Source organism: Rhinolophus sinicus, chromosome 2, assembly GCF_057876585.1.
Source record: "Rhinolophus sinicus isolate RSI-liver-muscle chromosome 2, RSI-T2T, whole genome shotgun sequence".
Lineage (NCBI taxonomy): Eukaryota > Metazoa > Chordata > Mammalia > Chiroptera > Rhinolophidae > Rhinolophus > Rhinolophus sinicus.
The window spans coordinates 94030628-94051135 of NC_142502.1; the positions used below are offsets into that span (position 1 = coordinate 94030628).

Below are 20508 nucleotides of genomic sequence, written 5' to 3' on the forward strand. Positions count from 1 at the left end.
ACCTCCTTTTTCTCGTCCAGAAGTTGTATTTTGGGATGTTAGACCTGGATTAATGCTCTAACTTACTTATCCTTCTTTGTTTTTCATTTTTTGTCTTAATATACTATATACTGGATTTAAATGCTTTGGAGAAGGTAAAAATATGAAGTAAATTTTCTACCTGTGGTATATTTGTGAATCTATGGTAATTATTTACATTTATTTACAAATTGGCAATAAATAGTTTTTTCTAGTGTTTCACTTTTAATTCATAGATACGAATTGGAAGTAAATAGTTTTTTCTAGTTTTTCACTTTTAATTCATAGATATGATTATAGCAATACATAAGTAAAATTATTTAAATACATAGATGGCATAAATATTTGTGGGGATAAGGGAGACACCAGAAACTATAATATGACACCTGAATCCAGTTAGTTAATGAAAATTCCTCTTTTCACATCCACTCTTACCTGTAAGGAGGCAGAGAGCAGGGCTTTTAGTCAAGGCTCTGTGCTAATAACACCTTTCACATTAACTGCTACATACATCTTTTTGGAGAAAATAGTGAGGGTACGACAGGAATGAATATTTCTTGAGAATCTAATAATCAGAAACTGTGCCAGACACTTTGTATATATTATTTAATATGGTCCTTACACAACCCTGAAATACAAATATCATTACATCCATATTAAAAATAGAGAATTGAAGGTAAGACACATTAATTACTTAGCACAAGTTCACACAGCCAGTGTCAGATCTGAAACATCAACTGATAAACTTTGAATTTAATTAAAGTCTTAATAGCACGTTCAGACTTCTAAAATAATTGCTGTGTGTCTACGAGTAGATCTATTATAGACCATATGAAAAATTCTTCCCCTATTCCAAAAAACAAAACATGCTTACATAAGGATATTTACAGAAATTTATCAGACTGTTAAAACTCTATAAAACTATATTAAACTGCTAATTCTGTTAAAGTCCTGTAAAGTGCTAAATGTTTATTGGTCAAGTTACTGAATTTTACATATTTAAATATTAGTTTATATGAGGAAACTATTAAATATGAGTTTACATGAGGAAAATGGAAAAGTTAGCTGTCTACTAGCTGTGGAAATATAGTGGAAACAGGGGAGTTATTGTCTGACAGACTTGTTCAAATCCCATCTTAGTCATTTAAATGCTCTGAGCTGCTGTTTCTTTATGTATAAAAATCTATAAAATTCTAATATAACTTAACTCAGAGGAGTTTTGCAAAGATTACAAGAACTAACAATTTTTGAAATATGTAAAATATTTCAGACATCTTGTAGTGTATTCAATAAATGCTAGTTTATGTTCTTGTTACTCTTATTAATGGTGTTACCCTTTCTTAAATTAAGTTTTGGAATCTAGAGTTACAATTTCCATCACTGGATCACACTGTTTACATGCAGGTGGACATTTCCCACCCATTTCTACTTTAAATTATCGGAACAGAAGTATTTTTAAAGAGGAACAAAAACATTCTAATTTAGGTGTTTAGGGGGGAAAGTGGTCCTAGTAAGGTTATCTTTGATAAGTCTGCAGACGCATATGATAATGGATATCTAATGTTTGTCCCTCCAGGCACGCTTTTCACCCTTCTTCCTTTTGTGTGTCCTCATCTCTTTCAATCTCTCTTGCCAGCTGAGTGGGAGGCAGCAGCTGGAGAGCTGAGAGTGGGCTGAATGTAAGGCCAAGCTTGATTGTATCCCTGTCAGGTGGACTCCTCCCGCTTTCAGGTTCAGGTGTGCAGCGAGGTACCTTCCAGGTAACCCTCTAAGCCTTGGTTTCCTGTTCCTATTTGACCAGGGAGGGTGCTACTACATTATACCTTGTTGTTTCCCTAAATCCTCTCCACATCTTTGTAATTAGTTTCCGTTTAAACTTCTCCAATTGCCCAGTTTAACTATGCTATTTTTTTTTATTTCCAAGCCCCCAACTGATAAACATACGTTCAAATAAATATCAATGATTCCATATGGGTCATCTCCAGAGATGCCCCAGACACACAAATGTTAGCTGAGATTCAATCAGACGAATTGTAAAAATTGAGGAATTTGCCCCCCCCAAATCCTGATTAGCGACTAGGAGGCACATTTTGAATTGTCTTTAGAGTGGAAATTCATCATGGCTAAAATGTAACTGAACTAGCTCTAGACGAGTCAGCATATTTTCTTTAGACATGTTAGAGAATCTGAGAAACATGTGAGACTGTTCAGATTTGTAACCTTAATGTCGTCTGTGGCTTCATTGTGGAACATTTGCAAAGATTTTCGCTTCATGTATTCTTCAATATAGTATATAAATTATAGTACTTATTTCCTGTTTGGTCTGATTTTCAGCATAAACTTGTTTAACTTATTTAAAATAAAATTTTTATAATAATCATAATATCTACTGTCATTCATTGTACATCTTACCTAAAAAAATAAGCACAGTCTATAAACTCTGTGAGATTAGGAAACATGTTTTGATTTTTTTCTTCTTGTTACTTTCTTGCTTGCTTTGCTTTGCTTCTGATTAGCATAATTTGCAGTTCTGAGCCCTGTGATTGGCCTCTACTAAATGCTCATTAATATGTACATTGAACAAACCAGCAACCAGTGTTCAATTAAAAATAGTCAATTTTTAACTTCCTTGCTTGCTTATTTCATTTTGGCTTCATCTACAAGACTGTGGTTTGAAGATTTGCCCTAATGTGACTTCTCTCTTAGTAATATCACTGCCCTGAGAATTCACAGAAAGAAGTATAAAAACCAATATTTCCGTGTTTCCCTGAAAATGAGACCTAGCTGGACAATCAGCTCTAATACGTCTTTTGGGGCAAAAATTAATATAAGAGGTTGTCACTGTGTGAGGGGTATAAATGATAAATGTCTAACTATTACATTGTTTTGTGCACCTGAAACTAATAAAAAAAATGTTAAAAAAAATTAATATAAAACCCAGTCTTATTTTACTATAAGACCAGATCTTATATAATGTAATACAATATAATGTAATGTAGTATATAATAAATATAATATGATATAATACCGGGTCTTATATTAATTTTTGCTCCAAAAGATGCATTAGAGCTGATTGGCTGGCTAGGTCTTATTTTCGGGGAAACACGGTTGTTGGGCAGATACTGAGTTGAGTTTTAGGCATTATCTTTTCTATGTTTATTTTTTCTTCCTCGGTGTTCTTTTTAATGTCCCTGCAAGATAACTTTTATATTCCTATGGTTGTTGATGTATTTGTTTGTTTGGGTTAGTTAGTACAATCCCAACTGTGTTTAGTTATTGGCCACATTCACACACAGCCTGTGCTGGGACCCAACAGTCCACAGCCGTTCTAACTCTCGTCCCCATGCCTCTCTCCATACCCCAGCCATATAGCTTATTGTCTTCCGTGCCTCCTGCCAAATTGTTTAACTACCATTTCACTTCATGCTAACACACCTTAATGGATAGCTTGCATTCTGGAAGGGAAGCCTTTCTGAAAGGGAAAAGATATCTTTACAAAATGGGGTGATAAGTGGTAAGCTGGCTGAAGTTGTACCAGGTCCCCAAGAAGCACCATGGAAAGAGGGTGCTATTAGGTCTGTAATTGAGTTAGAGGGGACCCTACAGCGGCTGTGGCACCACACTTGCATTCTTGAAGTAGACAGGGTTCGATCTTCTCTGTGCTGTCTGCTTTCTCAGAATGGTACAGTATGAGTGTTGTTGGATGGTTGTACCATTTTATCCAGATGTGAATAAATCTCAAGAACATCCTGGTTTCCACATTAGTAGCAATTCTACACCATTTTCTCGGTCTACCAAACTATCACTACATTCTTTTTTTCCTTTTCTTATATAGATTGCTCTTTCATCATACCCCTAACCAAGAATGGGTCATCCTTAAGCAATATCTTATGTTTTCATAGTGTTCATAGTTCTCTAAGTGCCTGCACACATTATTTGATCTTTTTTGATTATTTGATTATTTCATTTGATCTTCACAGTGACATGTGAATGTAACAAGATTTGTACCTTTTTGAGCCCTTTTTAATGACCTTTTAAGTTCTTGAGTGGACTATAGGACTGACATATGAGCCTAGGAAACCAGACTTTTCCTTTAGCTTTACATATACTACATCTAATTTGACAAATACTATATACAACATTGATTGGTTTTCCTATGCAAGCAGTGTTTGGATACAAAATTTGCATGCGGGCAACTTTCTCTGACAGACTCTGGGGGAAGTATATGCAAATTACCCCTGTTCATCGTATGATAAAAGCATAGGGCCAATTGGAAATGGATAGGCTTCAATCTCTTTTATGTATTAATAATTGCATTGCTTTAATCCCATTTTGCAATTGTCTTTGGCTTTCAAATTTAACTGGAACTATTGAGTAAGGATACTGGAATAATTAACTATATCACCTGCTGATTTGTATACCATGGAGAACATTATGGTAAAATAACTCATTAATGCTAAATATTAGTATACTCTCATACTTCCTTCCACACTTAAAAGTTAATTGGATTGGTTCCTGTTTCCACTGGCATAACTAGGTGGATTTTCCTTTGAAAATTGACTCCCATCTGCATCTCACCATGTTCTGCTATTTCTTCTTGTGATTCTTCTTTTTTATTTCTTCTCTCATAGATATAAGTGATTAAAAGTAAACTATACTTAGGGTTAAATACTGGAATCAGAACTTTTAAGCCAAAGGATCTTTCGAGCTCATTTGATGTCCACTTATCTTTAGTTCCCACAAGAAGCCGTAAGGACCAGAAAGTTCAGCTATTCCGTTCAAAACTATAGCTTCAAAAATATATGCATACTAAGACATGCATTATATTTCATGTTGAGGTGATTCAACATGAGAAATTGTAAAAGAAGCTATCATGTTTCCCCAAAATAGGACTGGGTCTTATATTAAGTTTTGCTCCAAAAGATGCATTAGGGCTTATGTTCAGGGGATGTACTCCTGAAAAATCATACTAGGACTTATTTTCCGGGTAGGTCTTATTTTCACAGAAACACAGTATTAGTTCTTTGTCAGAAGAAGCCTATGTATAATAGTATTTCCCTTTAACTTTAGAAGAGTTATTTTCTTAAAACTTGTAAAAAAGTGATTCTAGTGAGGTATAAACATATGTGTATAAGAGTATATATACATACAAATACATATATATGTATGTCTGTATTTATCCACACAAATTATTTACATCCTAAATTTGTTTATGGTAAAATAAGTCATTAGTGCTAATAGTCCAATAATAGCTTTTAATTGTTATGCATACTAGAAGTTAAACTTTTTTACAATGGCCCTGAAATTTCTCATTTCTAAATAAATGTATACCATTTATTCCAGACTTACTACATGCTGCATGACATTATCTCACTTAAACAGCAAACCATAGGCATTTAAAAAAATTTTATGAGAGGAAAAAAGTCAAGATGGTTCTAGAAACTTTTTCTAAACTAATAATTATTTTAAGTTTCTTGATTAAACCACTTGTGAAATCAATTTGTGTAGTGTTATATGTGGAGATAATCCGCTGAGTTAGTTAGAATGTAAAATGGAGGTAATATAAATGTTCTGGAACATTCTTCAGGATATAAGTACTGACAGAAGAAACTGTACCTTAACTGAAGTTCATGGCAGACCCTTTTCCTCCTTGTACATGGATCAAGTTCTGAGACCCAGCGTCAGAAGCTGCAATTCTAAAATTCTAAAGTTGGCACTTTCTCTCAAAGCAATAGACAGATTAGTGGAATTCGCATCAGAATCCCAACGGCATATTTTTAAAGAAATAGAACAAAGAATCACCAGATTTGTATGGAATCACAAAAGACCCCCAATAGGCAGAGCAATCCTGAGAGAAAAAAAACAAGGCCAGAGGTATCACACTCCCTGACTTCAATTTATACTACAAAGCAGCAATAAGCAAAACAGCATGGTATTGGAAGAAAAGCAGACACACAGACCAATGCATAGAATTGAGAACCCAGAAATAAACCCACAGATATATGGATAGATAATTTTCGGCAAAGGAGCCAAAAGCTTACAATGGAGAAAAGAAAGCCCCTTCAATAAATGGTGCTGGGAAAATTGGAAAACCACATGTAAAAGAATGAAACTAGACTGCTATGTGTCACCATATACCAAAATTAACTCCAAATGGATCAAAGACCTAAACATAAGACCTGAAACAATAAACTGCATAGAAAAAAGCGTAGGTACTAAACTTACGGACTTTGGGTTCAGAGAGGATGTTATGAATTTGACCCCAAAGGCAAGGAAGTAATAGCAAAAATAAATGAATGGTACTAGATCAAACTAAAAAGCTTCCGCACAGAAAAAGAAACCTTCAAAAATGGAAGAAGATATTTGCAAACAATGCCTCTGCTAAGGAGCTAATTATCCAAAACATATAAAGAACTCATAGAATGCAACAACAAAAAGATGAACAATCCAATAAAAAATGGGCAGAGGACAGGAACTCCCAACAAGACATACAAACAGCCAACAGAAATATAAAAAAATGGTCAGCTTCACTAGCTATTAGAGAAATACAAATCAAAACTACAATGAGATACCACCTTACACCTGTTAGAATGGCTGTTATCAACAAGACAAGGAATAACAAGTGTTGGAGAGGATGTAAAGAAAAAGGAACCCTCGTACACTGTTGGTGGGAATGTAGATTGGTACAGATACTATGAAAAACAGTGTGGAGGTTCCTTAGAAATTTAAGAATAGAATTACCTTATGACCCACAATCCTTTTTGCCGATATCTACTCAAAAATCTGTAAACATCCGTAAAAATAAATATGTACCCCTATGTTCATTGCAGCATTATTTGTGGTAGCTACGACATGGAAACAACCAAAGTATCCTTCGATAGATACTTGGATAAAGAAGAGATCATACATATATACAATGGAAGATTATTCAGCCCCAAGGAAAAACGAAATACTGCCATTTGGGACATAATGGATGGATCTTAAGATTATCATGCTAAGTGAATTAAGTCAGACAAAAAAAGTCGAGAACCATACAATTTCATTCATGTCGGATATAAAACTGAAAGCAGCAAACAAACAAGACAAACAAAAACTCATAGACACAGACAGCAGTTTAGTGATTATTAGAGGGTAAGGAGGGAGAGGGGTAGTAGAAGAGGGTAAAGGGGGTCAAATATATGGTGATGGAAGAACTGACTCTGAGTGGTGAACACACATAGAATAGTACCCTTGAAACCTATATAATTTTACTAACCAATATCACCCCAGTAAATTTAATTTGAAAAAAGAAAAAATATAATAAAGTTGGCACTTTCTCCATATGTTTTCTCAGCAACAAAATATATATATGTAATTGCTTTTGCTAAAGCAAGGGTGATAGTAATAGAGATAAAATTAGAAATCAGTTTTCCTTTTTCTTCATGATTATTTCACATTACTTTATTCTTTCCATTTTCTAATTTTTCTCATCATTACTTTTGTCTGTGTGTGGTCTGCCATAATTCAGTGCTTTTGAATTATGTCTAACCATGATGATTTAGTCCAAGGCCTGTATTTATTCCTAAACATTCTAGGATGAAATGAAATCAGATTATAATACAAAAAATTAGGCAGCATTCCAAAGAACAGTAATTAACTCAGTCTTTGACCTGTTAGATTTTTCTCTTTTGAAGAAATAACTAATGGCTACAACTCTCAGTGGATGCCTTTTTAGAAGTGTGAACAGAAAGGAATATAGAGGGAGGCACAGAGATGCCAAGAAATAGGAAAAGCAAAATAAAGAAACAAGAGGCGTTATTAAATGTGGACAAGGAAAGTACACATTTTGTCAGCTACCAAAAATTTTTATGCTTTTAAATTTTAAGAAATACAAATTAAATTTATATCTTTGCACTTTTAAACTGTATCATTTTCCAGTTATTGGGTAACTGAAAGGTAGCTGTATATAATGTTGAACAAATTCAAGATCTGCTGCCATTTTTCTACAATTTTAATCATATTTTAGTTTAGATAAATAGTATTTTAGTTTTAATAGTTAAATAGTAAATGGTTAAATTTTAAATAGTTTTACCAATAGTTAGTTAATAGTATAGTATTTAATCTATAATATAGTTTAGTATAGTGTAGAATTTAAAGTATCATATATTATAGTATTTAAAACTTATATGCAAAACAATTTAAAAGGAAACTTTCAAATGGCCGTTGTTTTCCTAATTTCACATTTAAACAAGAAGAACCAAAGAATTAGTTCCTTGTCCAGATTGCTGTTCTTATACCGTAAATGCAGCCATTGTTTACTGGACATTTCTTAAGCTTTGCAGGCTTATAATGATTATGGCTTGGGGAGATGTATATATATATATATATATATATATATATATATATATATATATATTTTTTTCCCCTTTGAGCTACGAGATACTGATAATTATAGCATTATCGTATTTTTTTAAAACCTGACTTAACTGTGTTTGACTTCCTAGTCTTAAAAGAAGAGTTAAAATGAAACTGTAAAAAGTTAGGCACATCTTTTATCAATTTATATGCTTGTTTATGTTTCAAATGTCTAAGACAGTGAAAGGCCAGTCACCAACAAAGAAAAAGAAGATCATATGATAGGAAAATACTAAGTCAAATATCTAACATTTATAGTATTCTGAATGTTAACTGTATTTAGTTACAAATCCATTTCCTTTTAAACACTTGTTGAGTTCTCAGTCCTTAAGCTGTGTCTGCATGAAGCAATTGACTTGGATGTTTTTATTCAAACCTTTTTTTTTTTTTTTTTTTTTTGTCAACCATTTATTTTCCAGCAATGAAAATGTTTTGAAAGGCAGATAGATGTTTTTGTGGTTAGACTTTTCTATGCATTATAAGGCCTGATTTAGTGATTGTGCCTTCCTGTGTTCTGAATAAGAAATTAACCTTGGAGAGAAAGATGAATGGCTTGATGTTAAGCATTTATTATTCAGTTCTAGATTTGTGTACCTGGACATCTCTCATAGGTTTGCCAATGAGGGTTAAATTAGATAATGTAGAGAAAACATGAAGCATAGGATAGTACAGTCAATAAATGTTCACATAAAAAAGGAATACTCCTTTAAACAGCTGTTTAAACATGGGTGATAATGTCCTTGTCTTAAAACTTTCTCAAAACTCCACTAAGTGACAATAAAATGCAATAGTACCTTGGTTTTTGAACATCTCTGTTGACGAATATTTCAGTTTACGAATACCCTAAACCCGGTAGTAAATGCTTCGGTTTTCGAACACGCCTCAGAAATCGAACATGTCACGCAGCTTCCGTTGAGTACAGATCCTGAGGCCTAGCTGTCGGCTGTTTTAAAACGTTTCAGAACTCGGACAGTCTTCCGGAATGGATTACATTAGAAAACCGAGGTACCACTGTAATGTAAAAGGCATAAACCTACAAAGACAATGTGAGCAGCCTAAGCAGCTGATGAGAAAGGTCAAGAAAATTATGGAAGCTTAAAAGTGGATAGAAATGCTGAAGGTTGAACAGATCTAAGAAAAATGAAACACTGGAACCTGGAAAAGATCAGGATTAAAGGTACCTCTGAAAAAGAAGTCTTGGGTAGATGAGAAACAGGAGGATTGGCAGAAAGTGAAGAAGCAATTTTTATCCCAGTGCCCTATCAAAACCAGATAGGCAGTCAGCTACCCCTTTGCCATTACGCTCTGGGGAGGTTGAATCAAAGGAACTCGTGTATTGAAGATACAAGGCACAACAACTACCAACATTGAATTAATAGGCATTCTAGGAAGAACCCAGAAAATGTAAGGTAAGAAATTTTGAAAGCAATCCAAAAAAATCTCCCCCCTGCCCCGCGGCCCCATGAGTACCAGGAAAATACATTAAGAAAAATCCTCAGCAAGGTAGCACCATGAAATTTCAGGATTTCGAGTATAAAGAGAACAATAGCAAAAGTTTCTTGGCAGGAAAAAAGTCACACGAAGGCTTAGGAATCAAAACAATAGCTGATTTCTCAACAGCAATATTTTAAGCTGGAAGACAATGGAGCAGTGCCTTTAAAATTCTAAGGGAAAATGATTTTTAATCTCAAATTCTATACCCAGATAGATTATCAATTGAATAAAAAGGTGGCATAAATAAATTTGCAGGCATACAGGATCGTACATAAATTTATTTCCCATGCTCCCTTTCTTACAATACTATTTTCAGCTGCAACCTACCACTTGGGGAAGGAAAGAGAGTCTAATTAACTGCTTTGTTTTTTTAAAAATCAGTGTTTTTCAGAGGAACATAACAGAATCCAGAGTCCTTACAATGTATCATTCACAGTACCTACGATAAAATCCCAGATTCCTTAAAATATGAAATAACAGGAAAGCATGACGCATACCCAGAAGAATAGGAAAAATGGAGACTAACTCCAAGATCACCCAGATGTTGAGAGTAGCAGACAGGGATTTTTAAAGCAGCTATTATAACTGTGCTCAAAAATGAGAAAAGAAACTTTCTGAGAATGTGTTCTACCAAAATTATCCTAACAGAGAGAGAACAAGAAATCGAGACTCCAAATAGAACTATTGAAGAGTCTAGAGGGCTCCAAATGCAGTGTCTCTGGGGGAAAACAAAAACAATGAAATTGAAAGGAATTCTTGTATGTTTCAAATCTTTCAAAGAATTTGGCATGAATAGTGTTACAAAACAAAAACTAAGCAAAAAGCAAACCAAGGAAATTATTAACTAAAAAAAAATTTAACTTGTAAAACCAAATTTGATTAGTGTTACCAAGCTATAACAGTGTTTACTCAGTCATAATGTAAGCACTGTATATTAATATAACAAAAAATTAAAATTTATAAGATCAAGAGGGGGGCACAAGATGGTCAAATGTGAGTCATCATGAAAACACTACATCTTCATTTTCTATGGCAAGAAGTCAATTGATAGTATTTAAAGCTGAAAATAAAGAAAACAAGCATTATACGCGTATTTCAAATATGGAGGTAAGTAACAGAACAAGTTGAAAGTAGTTGCCTCTAGAAGCAGAATTATAGATTGGAAAGAAGTGTGGCAAAGTATTCCTGCCTGTCATTACAGAACATAGAGTATTATATGATTTTTAATGTTATACACATTTTAACTTGGATAGAAATTTTTAGAATTATAGTTCAATATTTATAACACACCTAGCAAAGTGCCTGCTACAAATTAGGTTCTCAATAAATGGAAGCTATTAGTATTACTAAGATTGTGAACTACTAGTCATCAAAATCATTGGTTATCCATTTCAAATGAAAAAGAAACATATAAACTTATAAATCTAGGGAAGTTATTTAATGTATCTAAAGTTATACAGTTACTTAGTGGTAGAGCTAAAATTAGCATCCAGATAATTCCTAGTTCCTTCAGTCACAACAGGGAGGATTCAGAGAGGATCCTTGAGGTTACCTGTAGCTGACAAGTGTGGTTGCAAGCAGAGCTGTGCTTTCATAGTCTAACCTGGAATCTAGCTTTGTAAACAGTGCAGGATGGACCAATAGATAGAAAGATAGCCAAATATGAGGTTGGTGCAAAAGTAATTGTGGTTTTTGCAATTATTTTTAACCTTTTAAACTGCAATTACTTTTGCGCCAACCTGATAAATATTAGGCCAGGTGACAACATAGCCTAAGATTTGCACAGCTTTCAACAGCTCCTACCTCTTAGTGCTTAGTTATTACTTATCCTCAAAAAGGAAAGATCCAAGGAGTTAGCCGGAAACCAAAAGAAAGAAGTGTAGCATAAGTGTGATTAAAAGGGAATACTTTCAGGATGTTAATAATTATGAAATCATCAAACTAATTTTGCTATACTTTTAAAACCTTTTGTAACTTTAGAGAAATCTTTCTGCTGAATTTATATGAGTCCTAGCCAAATGCACCAGTTATTGACTTCATGTAGCCCAATTCATTTTTATTATAGATGGGAGAACTGAAAATCATTGAGGGAAAATAGATTGCCAGCATTTAAGACTTATAAACAGCCTATGGAGAATGGTGGTCTTAGACCTAGAGAAATTATTCAAAAGGAAGTTGGAAGGTGAGAATGTTAGGTAAACTGAGCATATACGAGGTGTGATCAAACAATACGGTGAATGTTTGAATTAAAAAAAAAATTATGGCTGTAAAAGACACATTGCCATTAATCCTCCTTAAAATACTCCCCCTCACTTCAAACACACTTATCCCATCATTCTTGCCACTTTCTGAAGCAGTTCTGGAAGTCTTTTGTGAGTGTCTTTAGTTGCACTGTCATGGCTGCCTCCATGTCCTGAATCATTTTGACTTTGGGGAAAAGCCAGAAGTCGCATGGTGCCAGAGCCAGTGAATAAGGTGAATGAGGACACACAGTAATGTTTTTATTTGACAGAAATTGCTGTATCAGAAGCGATGTGTGACATGGAGCCTTTCCATTGTGATCAGCAAATACGGTGAATGCTGCTGCTGAGTGCCATCCAACGGAAAGGCAGTGATCTTCAATACAGGAAAGGACCCATCAAACCTCAGTAACAGTGTGTGACAAGTTTCAGCTTGTTCAGTGCAGTCAGTCCGGTGTGTGCTACAGTTGAGAGAAGGTGTGTTTTAAAGTGTGCCGTCAATCATCCTCCATCATGACAATGCTCCGTGTCACACATGGCTTCTGGTACGGCAATTTCTGCCAAATGAAAACATTACGGTGTGTCCTCATCCACCTTATTCACTGGATCTGGCACCATGTGACTTCTGGCTCTTCCCCAAAGTCAGAATGATTCAGGACATCAAGGTAGCCATGACAGAACAACTAAAGACACTCACAAAAGAGGATTTCCAGAACTGTTTCAGAAAGTGGCAAGAACAATGGAATGAGTGTGTTTGAAGCTAGAGGGAGTATTCTGAGGGGGATTAATGGCAATGCGTCTTTTGCTGTAATGAATTTATTTTTACTTAAACTTTCACCTTATTGTTTGATCACACCTCTTAAGTTCTGTGCTGCGGTTAAGTAATAAACAGTGCGTTGTATGAACATAAGTGTAGATCTTTTTTCTTTGAGACAGTTATTTTGAAGCCTATATTTTAAAGAAGAAAGTGCTACATTCCACAAAGAATCAAGAATTTCTCATAATTGGAGTAAAGTACTGTATTAGGGTTCTCCAGAAAAACAAAACCAATAGGATACGTGTATAAGTGTGGATGGATGGATGGGTCGATGAGTGGATGGATTAATTATGTGGAATTAGCTCACATGATTATGGAGTATGAGAAATCCTAAATTCTGTGGTCCCATAAGATTATAATGGACCTGAAAAATTCCTGTCACCCACTGACGTTGTAACATCATAGCGCAACACATTACTCATGTGTTTGTGGTGATGCTAAGGAATACAAACCTACTATGCTGCACCCTGTATAAAAGTATAGAACATACTATTTTATACGGTCTGTAATACTTGATAATAATAGTAAATGACTATGGTACTATTTCGTGTTTACTATACTTTTAATTATTATTTTAGAGTGTACTCTTTCTCCTTATAAATAAAAAAAAAGTTTGCTGTAAAACAGTATGCCATGTTATCCCGACAGGAGCTTCATACGGCTTGTGTTAATTGAGTCTCTTATTGCATCATGTTCTCTTGTGCTTGGTTTAATCTCATGTTTTGTACAGTAACGTGCTGTATAGGCTTGTACACTAGAAGCAATAATAGGATATACATACAGTCTAGATGTTGAGTAGGCTATGCCATCTAGCCTTGTGTAAGTGCACTCTGATGTTCACACAATGCCAAAAGTGCATAACAATGCATTTCTTTCTTTTTAAATTAAAGTTTACTGGGGTGACAATTGTTAGCAAAGTTACGTAAATTTCAGCTGTACAATTCTATAATACATCATCTATATATAACGCATTGTGTGTTCACCACCCAGAGTCAGTTCTCCTTCCATCACCACATATTGATCCCCTTTACCATCATCTACCACCCCCCACCCCCCTTACCCTCTGGTAATCACTAAACTATTGTCTGTGTCTGTGAGTTTTCTTTGTTTTTCCTGTTCTTTTGTTGTTTTCAGTTTTATATACCACATATCAGTGAAATCATATGGTTCTCTACTTTTTCTGTCTGACTTATTTCACTTAGCATTATAATCTCAAGATCCATCCATGTTTTCGCAAATGTTCTTATATCACCTCTTCTTACCACCGAATAGTATTCCATTGTGTATATATACCACAACTTCTCTATCCATTCATCTATCAAAGGACACTTTGGTTGTTTCTATGTCTTGTCCATCATAAACAAAGCTGCAGTGAACATTGGAACAATGCATTTCTCAGAATGTAGCCCCACCATTCAGTGCCTCATAACTGTATTCAATTCTTCACCTGATTGGTTGAGGCCCACCCACATTAGGGAGGATGATCTGCTTTACTCAATCTATGGATTCAAATATTAACTTCATCCAGAAATACCCTCAAAATCACACTAAAATAATGTTTGACCAAATGTCTGAGCACCCTATGGCCCGGTCAAGTTGACACAAAAAAATTAACCATCACAAGTACACAAAGGCATAAAGATAAAACTGAAATTATTGGAGCTGACATGTAGAACAATATGAGGGAAAAACAAGGAAGATTCTGAGAATGAATGTAGAGGGGAAAATCTATGAGTCAATCAGGCTTTAAAGACCACATTGAAGTTAAGTAATAGTGCATTATCATAGATCCTAGAACAAGATTTGTGGACATTATATTTGAGGTAGATCATTTTAGCACTTAACATCTAGGATGCATTGCAATATGGAGACACCGAAATTTAGAAACCAGTAATCAAAAAGCCCCAAAGACCTAGATTAGGATAAATGCTATGGAAGTAGAGAGCAAATTCAAGACCCTGAGCAGAGTAAAACAAACAACAAAATCTACAGAAGTTGATGAAAATATAATAGAGAGAAAAAATTGAGTTTCAATACGAGAGTCATTGACAGCACTGAGAAACTGAGAAGATATTTATTTGTGGGAAGCAAAGGTGTCATTTAAGATGACATGTAAAATTTAAAGTGCATCTTTTAATCCTCAGTTTCCAAAGGGAGTATCATAAAATATTAAAATGTAAACGTGATGAATGTTAATATGCTAGGGGAAATTCTTGTCTTTTAAACAGTTATTACAGTATATTATTTTTAGTTTACCTTGAAGAATCGAAATAATATTTATCACAAAAAACAAATGTTGTAAGTGAGTTGCTATTGTGGTAGAATAATAATGTCTTTTAGCAAATTATTTTACTAAATTACAAATAAATCTCTGTAAAGTTACTATTACTATACCTTAATCCATATAGTTTCAAAAATTAGCTTTGTATACTCATTCAACTATTGATTAGTCTTAACATATTTCTCTGCTCTATCATTTCTTGCATATTTTATAATGCAATTAAATGCAAACTGCTTTTATTGTAATAAAAATTGTAAAATGCACCGTTATTTTATGTTATTTTAATTATTGCCAGAAATATGTCACTTGCTACAGTAAGTAATGAAGTATAACTTCCATTTATTTTCAAGGATTAAGAAATTGAGGGACTTTTTTTAGAATACAGAATCAACTTTTTTTTTAAGCACTGAAGGTATTAGGAATATTTTTAATTTTGGTTTTCTGGTTCTAATATCGTTTTCTCATCAAATGCACCAGTCCTGAGCTCAGCTTCCTGTGGAACTGCACTGTCACGCTGCTAACCTGTTTTTTAAGCTTGTGTTGTTCTCTCTTTCTAGTAGATGTAGACAAATATTTCTGGAAGTAAGCCAACAATTCATACACACTTTAGTGTGATCACTGTAATTAGCTAATAAAGTTGCTCTCTTCGCTCAGTAAAGAAGTGGAGGTCAGTGTTTGGGAGAGAGAAATTTGGAACATGGGACACATCAGGGCCAGATGAGCGTGGTGACCTAACACAGTTATCAGTGTCAGTCCTGAGCGTTCTGTCCTTGGGAGTCCAGGGTGTGAGAGTGAATGCCAGCGGATATCCTGCTAGTAGGATCCTCAGTTAGGTGAGGAAGTTAGCAAATCGGCCAGATGTAAACGAAAGTGTTCCTGATAATTATGACAACATTACCATGACATAAAGACCAGATCTCTACAATACTTGGGTCCTGGTTTTGAAAAGCCACTTTAAAAAGTCTAACTCTTCTATGTTTTTAGTTTTCATTCTCTCTTTTTTTACCTAGTGAATGTGTTGTAAACAGACATTTTTGAGAAGGTGATAAATACAGATTATATGTAGTGTAGGTAAAAAGTTGACTAACTGGGAAAACTATTTAGGGATATATACTCATCCTGATCCTTCCTAACATGAGTAAAATTACCTATATCTGCGTAGTACTTTGCAGTTTTCAAATCATCACCATCCTTCATTGAAGAAAATAGTCACTTGACATTGCTTCTTCCTGATTCTCTATATGTGCGCAGACAAATGGATACTGAGCTCATATTTTCTCCATACTGATTGTGTGTTAGTTTAGTCTGTGATAGAAATGTTTATATTTGGGGGGAAAAACACGTGTATACGTATTTCCCTGATGTTCTTCCAGTTTTTCAAAAAAATGTGTTCAAATTTTTCGTGCTGAAAACTTGGTTCTTTCTTGGTAGATACATCATCTTTTTAAAAACCTTTCCTCTAAGATTTCTTTTTAAATGGTTCACAGTTAAATTTAAATTTCTATATTTAGGTAGAATTATGTTTATATACCAACCACCAGTATCCAGGAAATTCAGTGGTAAGGCTGACACATAGGGAGTTTGTAGTCTATTTTGTAGTCTGTGTATTTAGACAAGGTTTGAAGCTTACTTAGCAAAATCGCTTAAACATTCAAGCAGGATTTCTATAGTACAAATGCACTATTTGATTTCTTATAATTGTTAAGATAACAGTGTGTCACTTTTAAAAGATTAGTTCTCAGTAATATGTAGTAGATTTATTCCTTTCAAAGAAGGATGCATTCAGGAAATATGTAAATGTTTTTATAATACTGGATAGAGTTGCTTTGGTGCAATCACCATAGTTTGATCAAGTTTGGAAGAAGTTACAGGCACATTTTTGTAGTGTTTTCTCCAGCATCTTTCTTTTTTTTCAGCTGGATATATTTTATGTTTCTTCCAACTAATCAAAATAAGAAACTGATTTTGCCTGTACCAAAAAATAGAACTATCATCTTTCACATTCTTTTATTTTCCAGGTCATTTTCAAGTAAGATTGTGTTTCTAGGACTTCTGAATTCCAGAAAACTCTCAACTTTGTAGATATAAAGACCCAGATGAATATTTCAGGGGGAATCTAACTTTTCACGCAGTATGTTTTGTGTTGTGCATTCCAGATACAGTTAACTTTTTGTGCGCATATGATTAGTGTGGAAAGAAATTAATGCAGTCCCATATTATGATTTATGGACTGAAGCCTTTGCCCACTGAAGACTTGCCAAAACTAAAACTATTTTTTTTCCTTTGGATATTAGAAACAGCTACTGTTTTTGTTGATCTTTTAAAGTTCTGAATGGGCCTATTTCAAATCATACCAGCATGGGAGCTCAGATTAATAATATACTTATTCAACTAGTGATACTGAGTGAAACCATTGCTCACATGGATGTGAGGATAAAATTTCATAAAATTATTTTCAGGTGCATTAATGCATTTCTGGAAGCTGCACATGATTTTTCTTTTGCATGAAAGAAATCAAGGATTTCTGTTTATTGTATCAGTTACAGGTGGGCTTATAAGTTAATTTAATTGCATTTTTTTATACCTTAAAACATAAGACATTTTACTTTTAAAAGCACTAATGTGATTGCTGGATTATTCCCAAAAGTTTTTAACTCTTATTCTATTTTTCTCTCTTGAGACATCACAACTGTAGTATATTTAATTTAGACTATTGAGAAAAATTCCTAAATTTCCTTTGTTGTTAGTTACAGCAAGCAGCTGAAGTTTCACAACTTCGGGGAGCAAGGGTAATATCTGCCGAAGATCTTCTGTTTTTGATGCGCAAAGATAAGGTAATATAAAACTATTTAATTGTATTAAACTGCCATGTTTGGGGCTTAATTACACTTATATAAATAAACTGTGTATTCTGATTATACAGCTTTCAAATTGGAATCATAACTATTGAAGTGATGTTTTAGTCTTCATAGTTGACACAATAAAATGGTTTACAAAAGAACTGATTTTTTTCTTTTGACATGGGCAAGGGCACTTATGTAAAATTATGCTGATAACTAATTCTCACTTATCCTTAAACATCTATTTAGGCATTTTCATTGCTACATAATATTTATTGAATATTGACTGTTTTGATGAAAGATAGTTAAAACTGAGTGGCATATTTATTTTTCTTCTAATTTTATACGGTATTACAGGCCTTCATAGAGTAATTTTTTTAACTTGAAATACAAAGGTTATTCTGTGACACTAAGTTATAAGAAATAGCCAATCAATCAAGATGAATATTCCAATAGCATAAGTGTATACCATAATGTAGAGGAGATATAGATACATATTAAAGATCTATCTTTCTTATTCTTTGAACTCTGGTATTAAAATATCTAAGCTGGTATTTATTTACATGTTTAATTTTGTCATAACTATCTTCCATGAATAGCTAGTTGAAAATATTTTATAAACTTTTACTAGTTTTTAATAAGAGTTTCATCTAAAAGTTACATGTTAAAAAAAACTAAATGATTAACCACAGTGTGCTATAGTAGATACTATCACAAGTCAGCAAACAATACGTAGTTCCTAATGGTGCATTTTTCATTTTTCCATTCGTTTTCCTGGCCTTTTAATTATACTTATCTATTTTTCTAACACCATTTTTTGTATCCTTGTGGTTCTGTTTTTTTGTTGTTGTTTTTCTGTTTTTCGGGGTTTTTTTAATCAAAAGCCATCCCATCTGACCTTTTGGATAACCTTGTTTACATCCTTTCTAATATCGAGTCACTTTGTATCTGTAAAACCTTTCATTCTGATTGATTGAAGGTAGATTAACTTGGATCAAGTATTTTCTCTTCCTTATACAATGGCGTTCAGAGATCTACAGACTTTACCTGACCAATCTACCATTACATTTTATTAATTTTTATTTCATTAATTCTTAGATAGTATGAGGAATATAAAGGAAGAGCAAAGAAATATCTTAACTTTTAAGAAACTATAATCTGGTTTAGAAAATCTGTACGATTTATTTGGAGGAGCATTTTAAGACTCACAGCATTTTAAAGTTGTATGATTCAATGGAGAGGCTGTAGGATTTGTGGAAGTAGAGGTTTCTGCCTGGGGAGAGATTCATGCACTTACATGGAGCAAATGCAAAGGAACTAAGCAGGACGCTGGTTGAGTAATCAAGGCAAATATGGTTACTAGGATGGTTCTGGAAGTGGATAGGGAGGAAAAACTCAGAGAGATAGCGAATAGTAAGATAATACAGGACTTACTGACATCGGTCTAGTTGGAGGACTAAGGAGAAAAAGGCACTATACAGCACTGGTGCGGTGAGGAAGCAGCCTGAAAGTGCTCTTGGCAGAAATGAGGACCCTGGGCTAAGATTCTTTATGATGCCTGGGGGGAACAATGGAGTTAGCATCAGCGCTTTACAGAATGAACGCCTCCAGTTTTTCTTTTTCACTGACAGACGTAAAGAGGCTAGCACAAAAACAAAATACACATTGACACATTTTCCTTCCTTTTGGGGAATTTAAATTTTTAAGTCATATTGAAACTTCAGGAACGTACACTGATCGACAATGCCTTTCTACTCTCCAGAAGGTCTCATAACCAGAATCTTTTCAGCAACCAAGAACACTGCCGTCCTACGAGAGTAGCCATTGTTCTCATCTTTCTCCTCAAAATAATAGTTTTATTTATATGTTGCCGTGTTCAAAACAATTTAAAGTAGTTTACATAGGTGTAATATAAGACAAAATAAAATCTAAAGTACTGAATGGAATCAGCAAGAGAAAAGAAGGGTACAAGAAGACCTTAATAATTCCAGTTTATATTAAAGCAATATTTATTGACTGCCTACTATGTTTTACATATTACACTAGGCAGCGTATTTATTCCACGCAATAGTCCTGTAAGGTAGGTACTTTGCTTTCCTTGTCAATGAAGAAACTGAGGTTCAAAGGTTATGTTCTACTTCTGACCCTGCTAAGACTATTTCTAACCTCAGTTTCCCTATATGTTAAGGGGAGATTATACTTGTCTATATCTCAGGGCTATTGAAAATATCAAGTTATAAAAAAGAGCTTTGTAAAATGCGATAGGTTTCAGCTGTTATTAGGAATCTTAAACCTGAAGGTCAGGAACCAGTAATAATACATTCTAAGTGTAAGCACACAACAAATTACAAGGTATTATTAGTTACTTTTAGAGTTGAGCAGTATTATAGTCTTCTAATAAAACTAAAGAAAGCCATCATTAAT

At 34.0% G+C, this 20508-nt stretch overlaps 1 protein-coding gene across 3 annotated transcripts in view; it reads left to right on the plus strand.

Moving 5' to 3' along the window:
- SUPT3H (SPT3 homolog, SAGA and STAGA complex component) overlaps nt 1–20508 on the plus strand; it is a 464602-nt gene that overhangs the window by 284342 nt on the left and 159752 nt on the right. For all 3 annotated transcript variants that reach the window (XR_012496623.2, XM_074333030.2, XM_074333029.2), the window contains exon 4: nt 17992–18078. Coding sequence is in view for 2 of the 3 variants with exons in the window: in XM_074333030.2 (XP_074189131.1) it covers nt 17992–18078 (87 nt within the window). In the remaining variant the exon portion in view is untranslated. The remainder of the gene's footprint in view (nt 1–17991; nt 18079–20508) is intronic.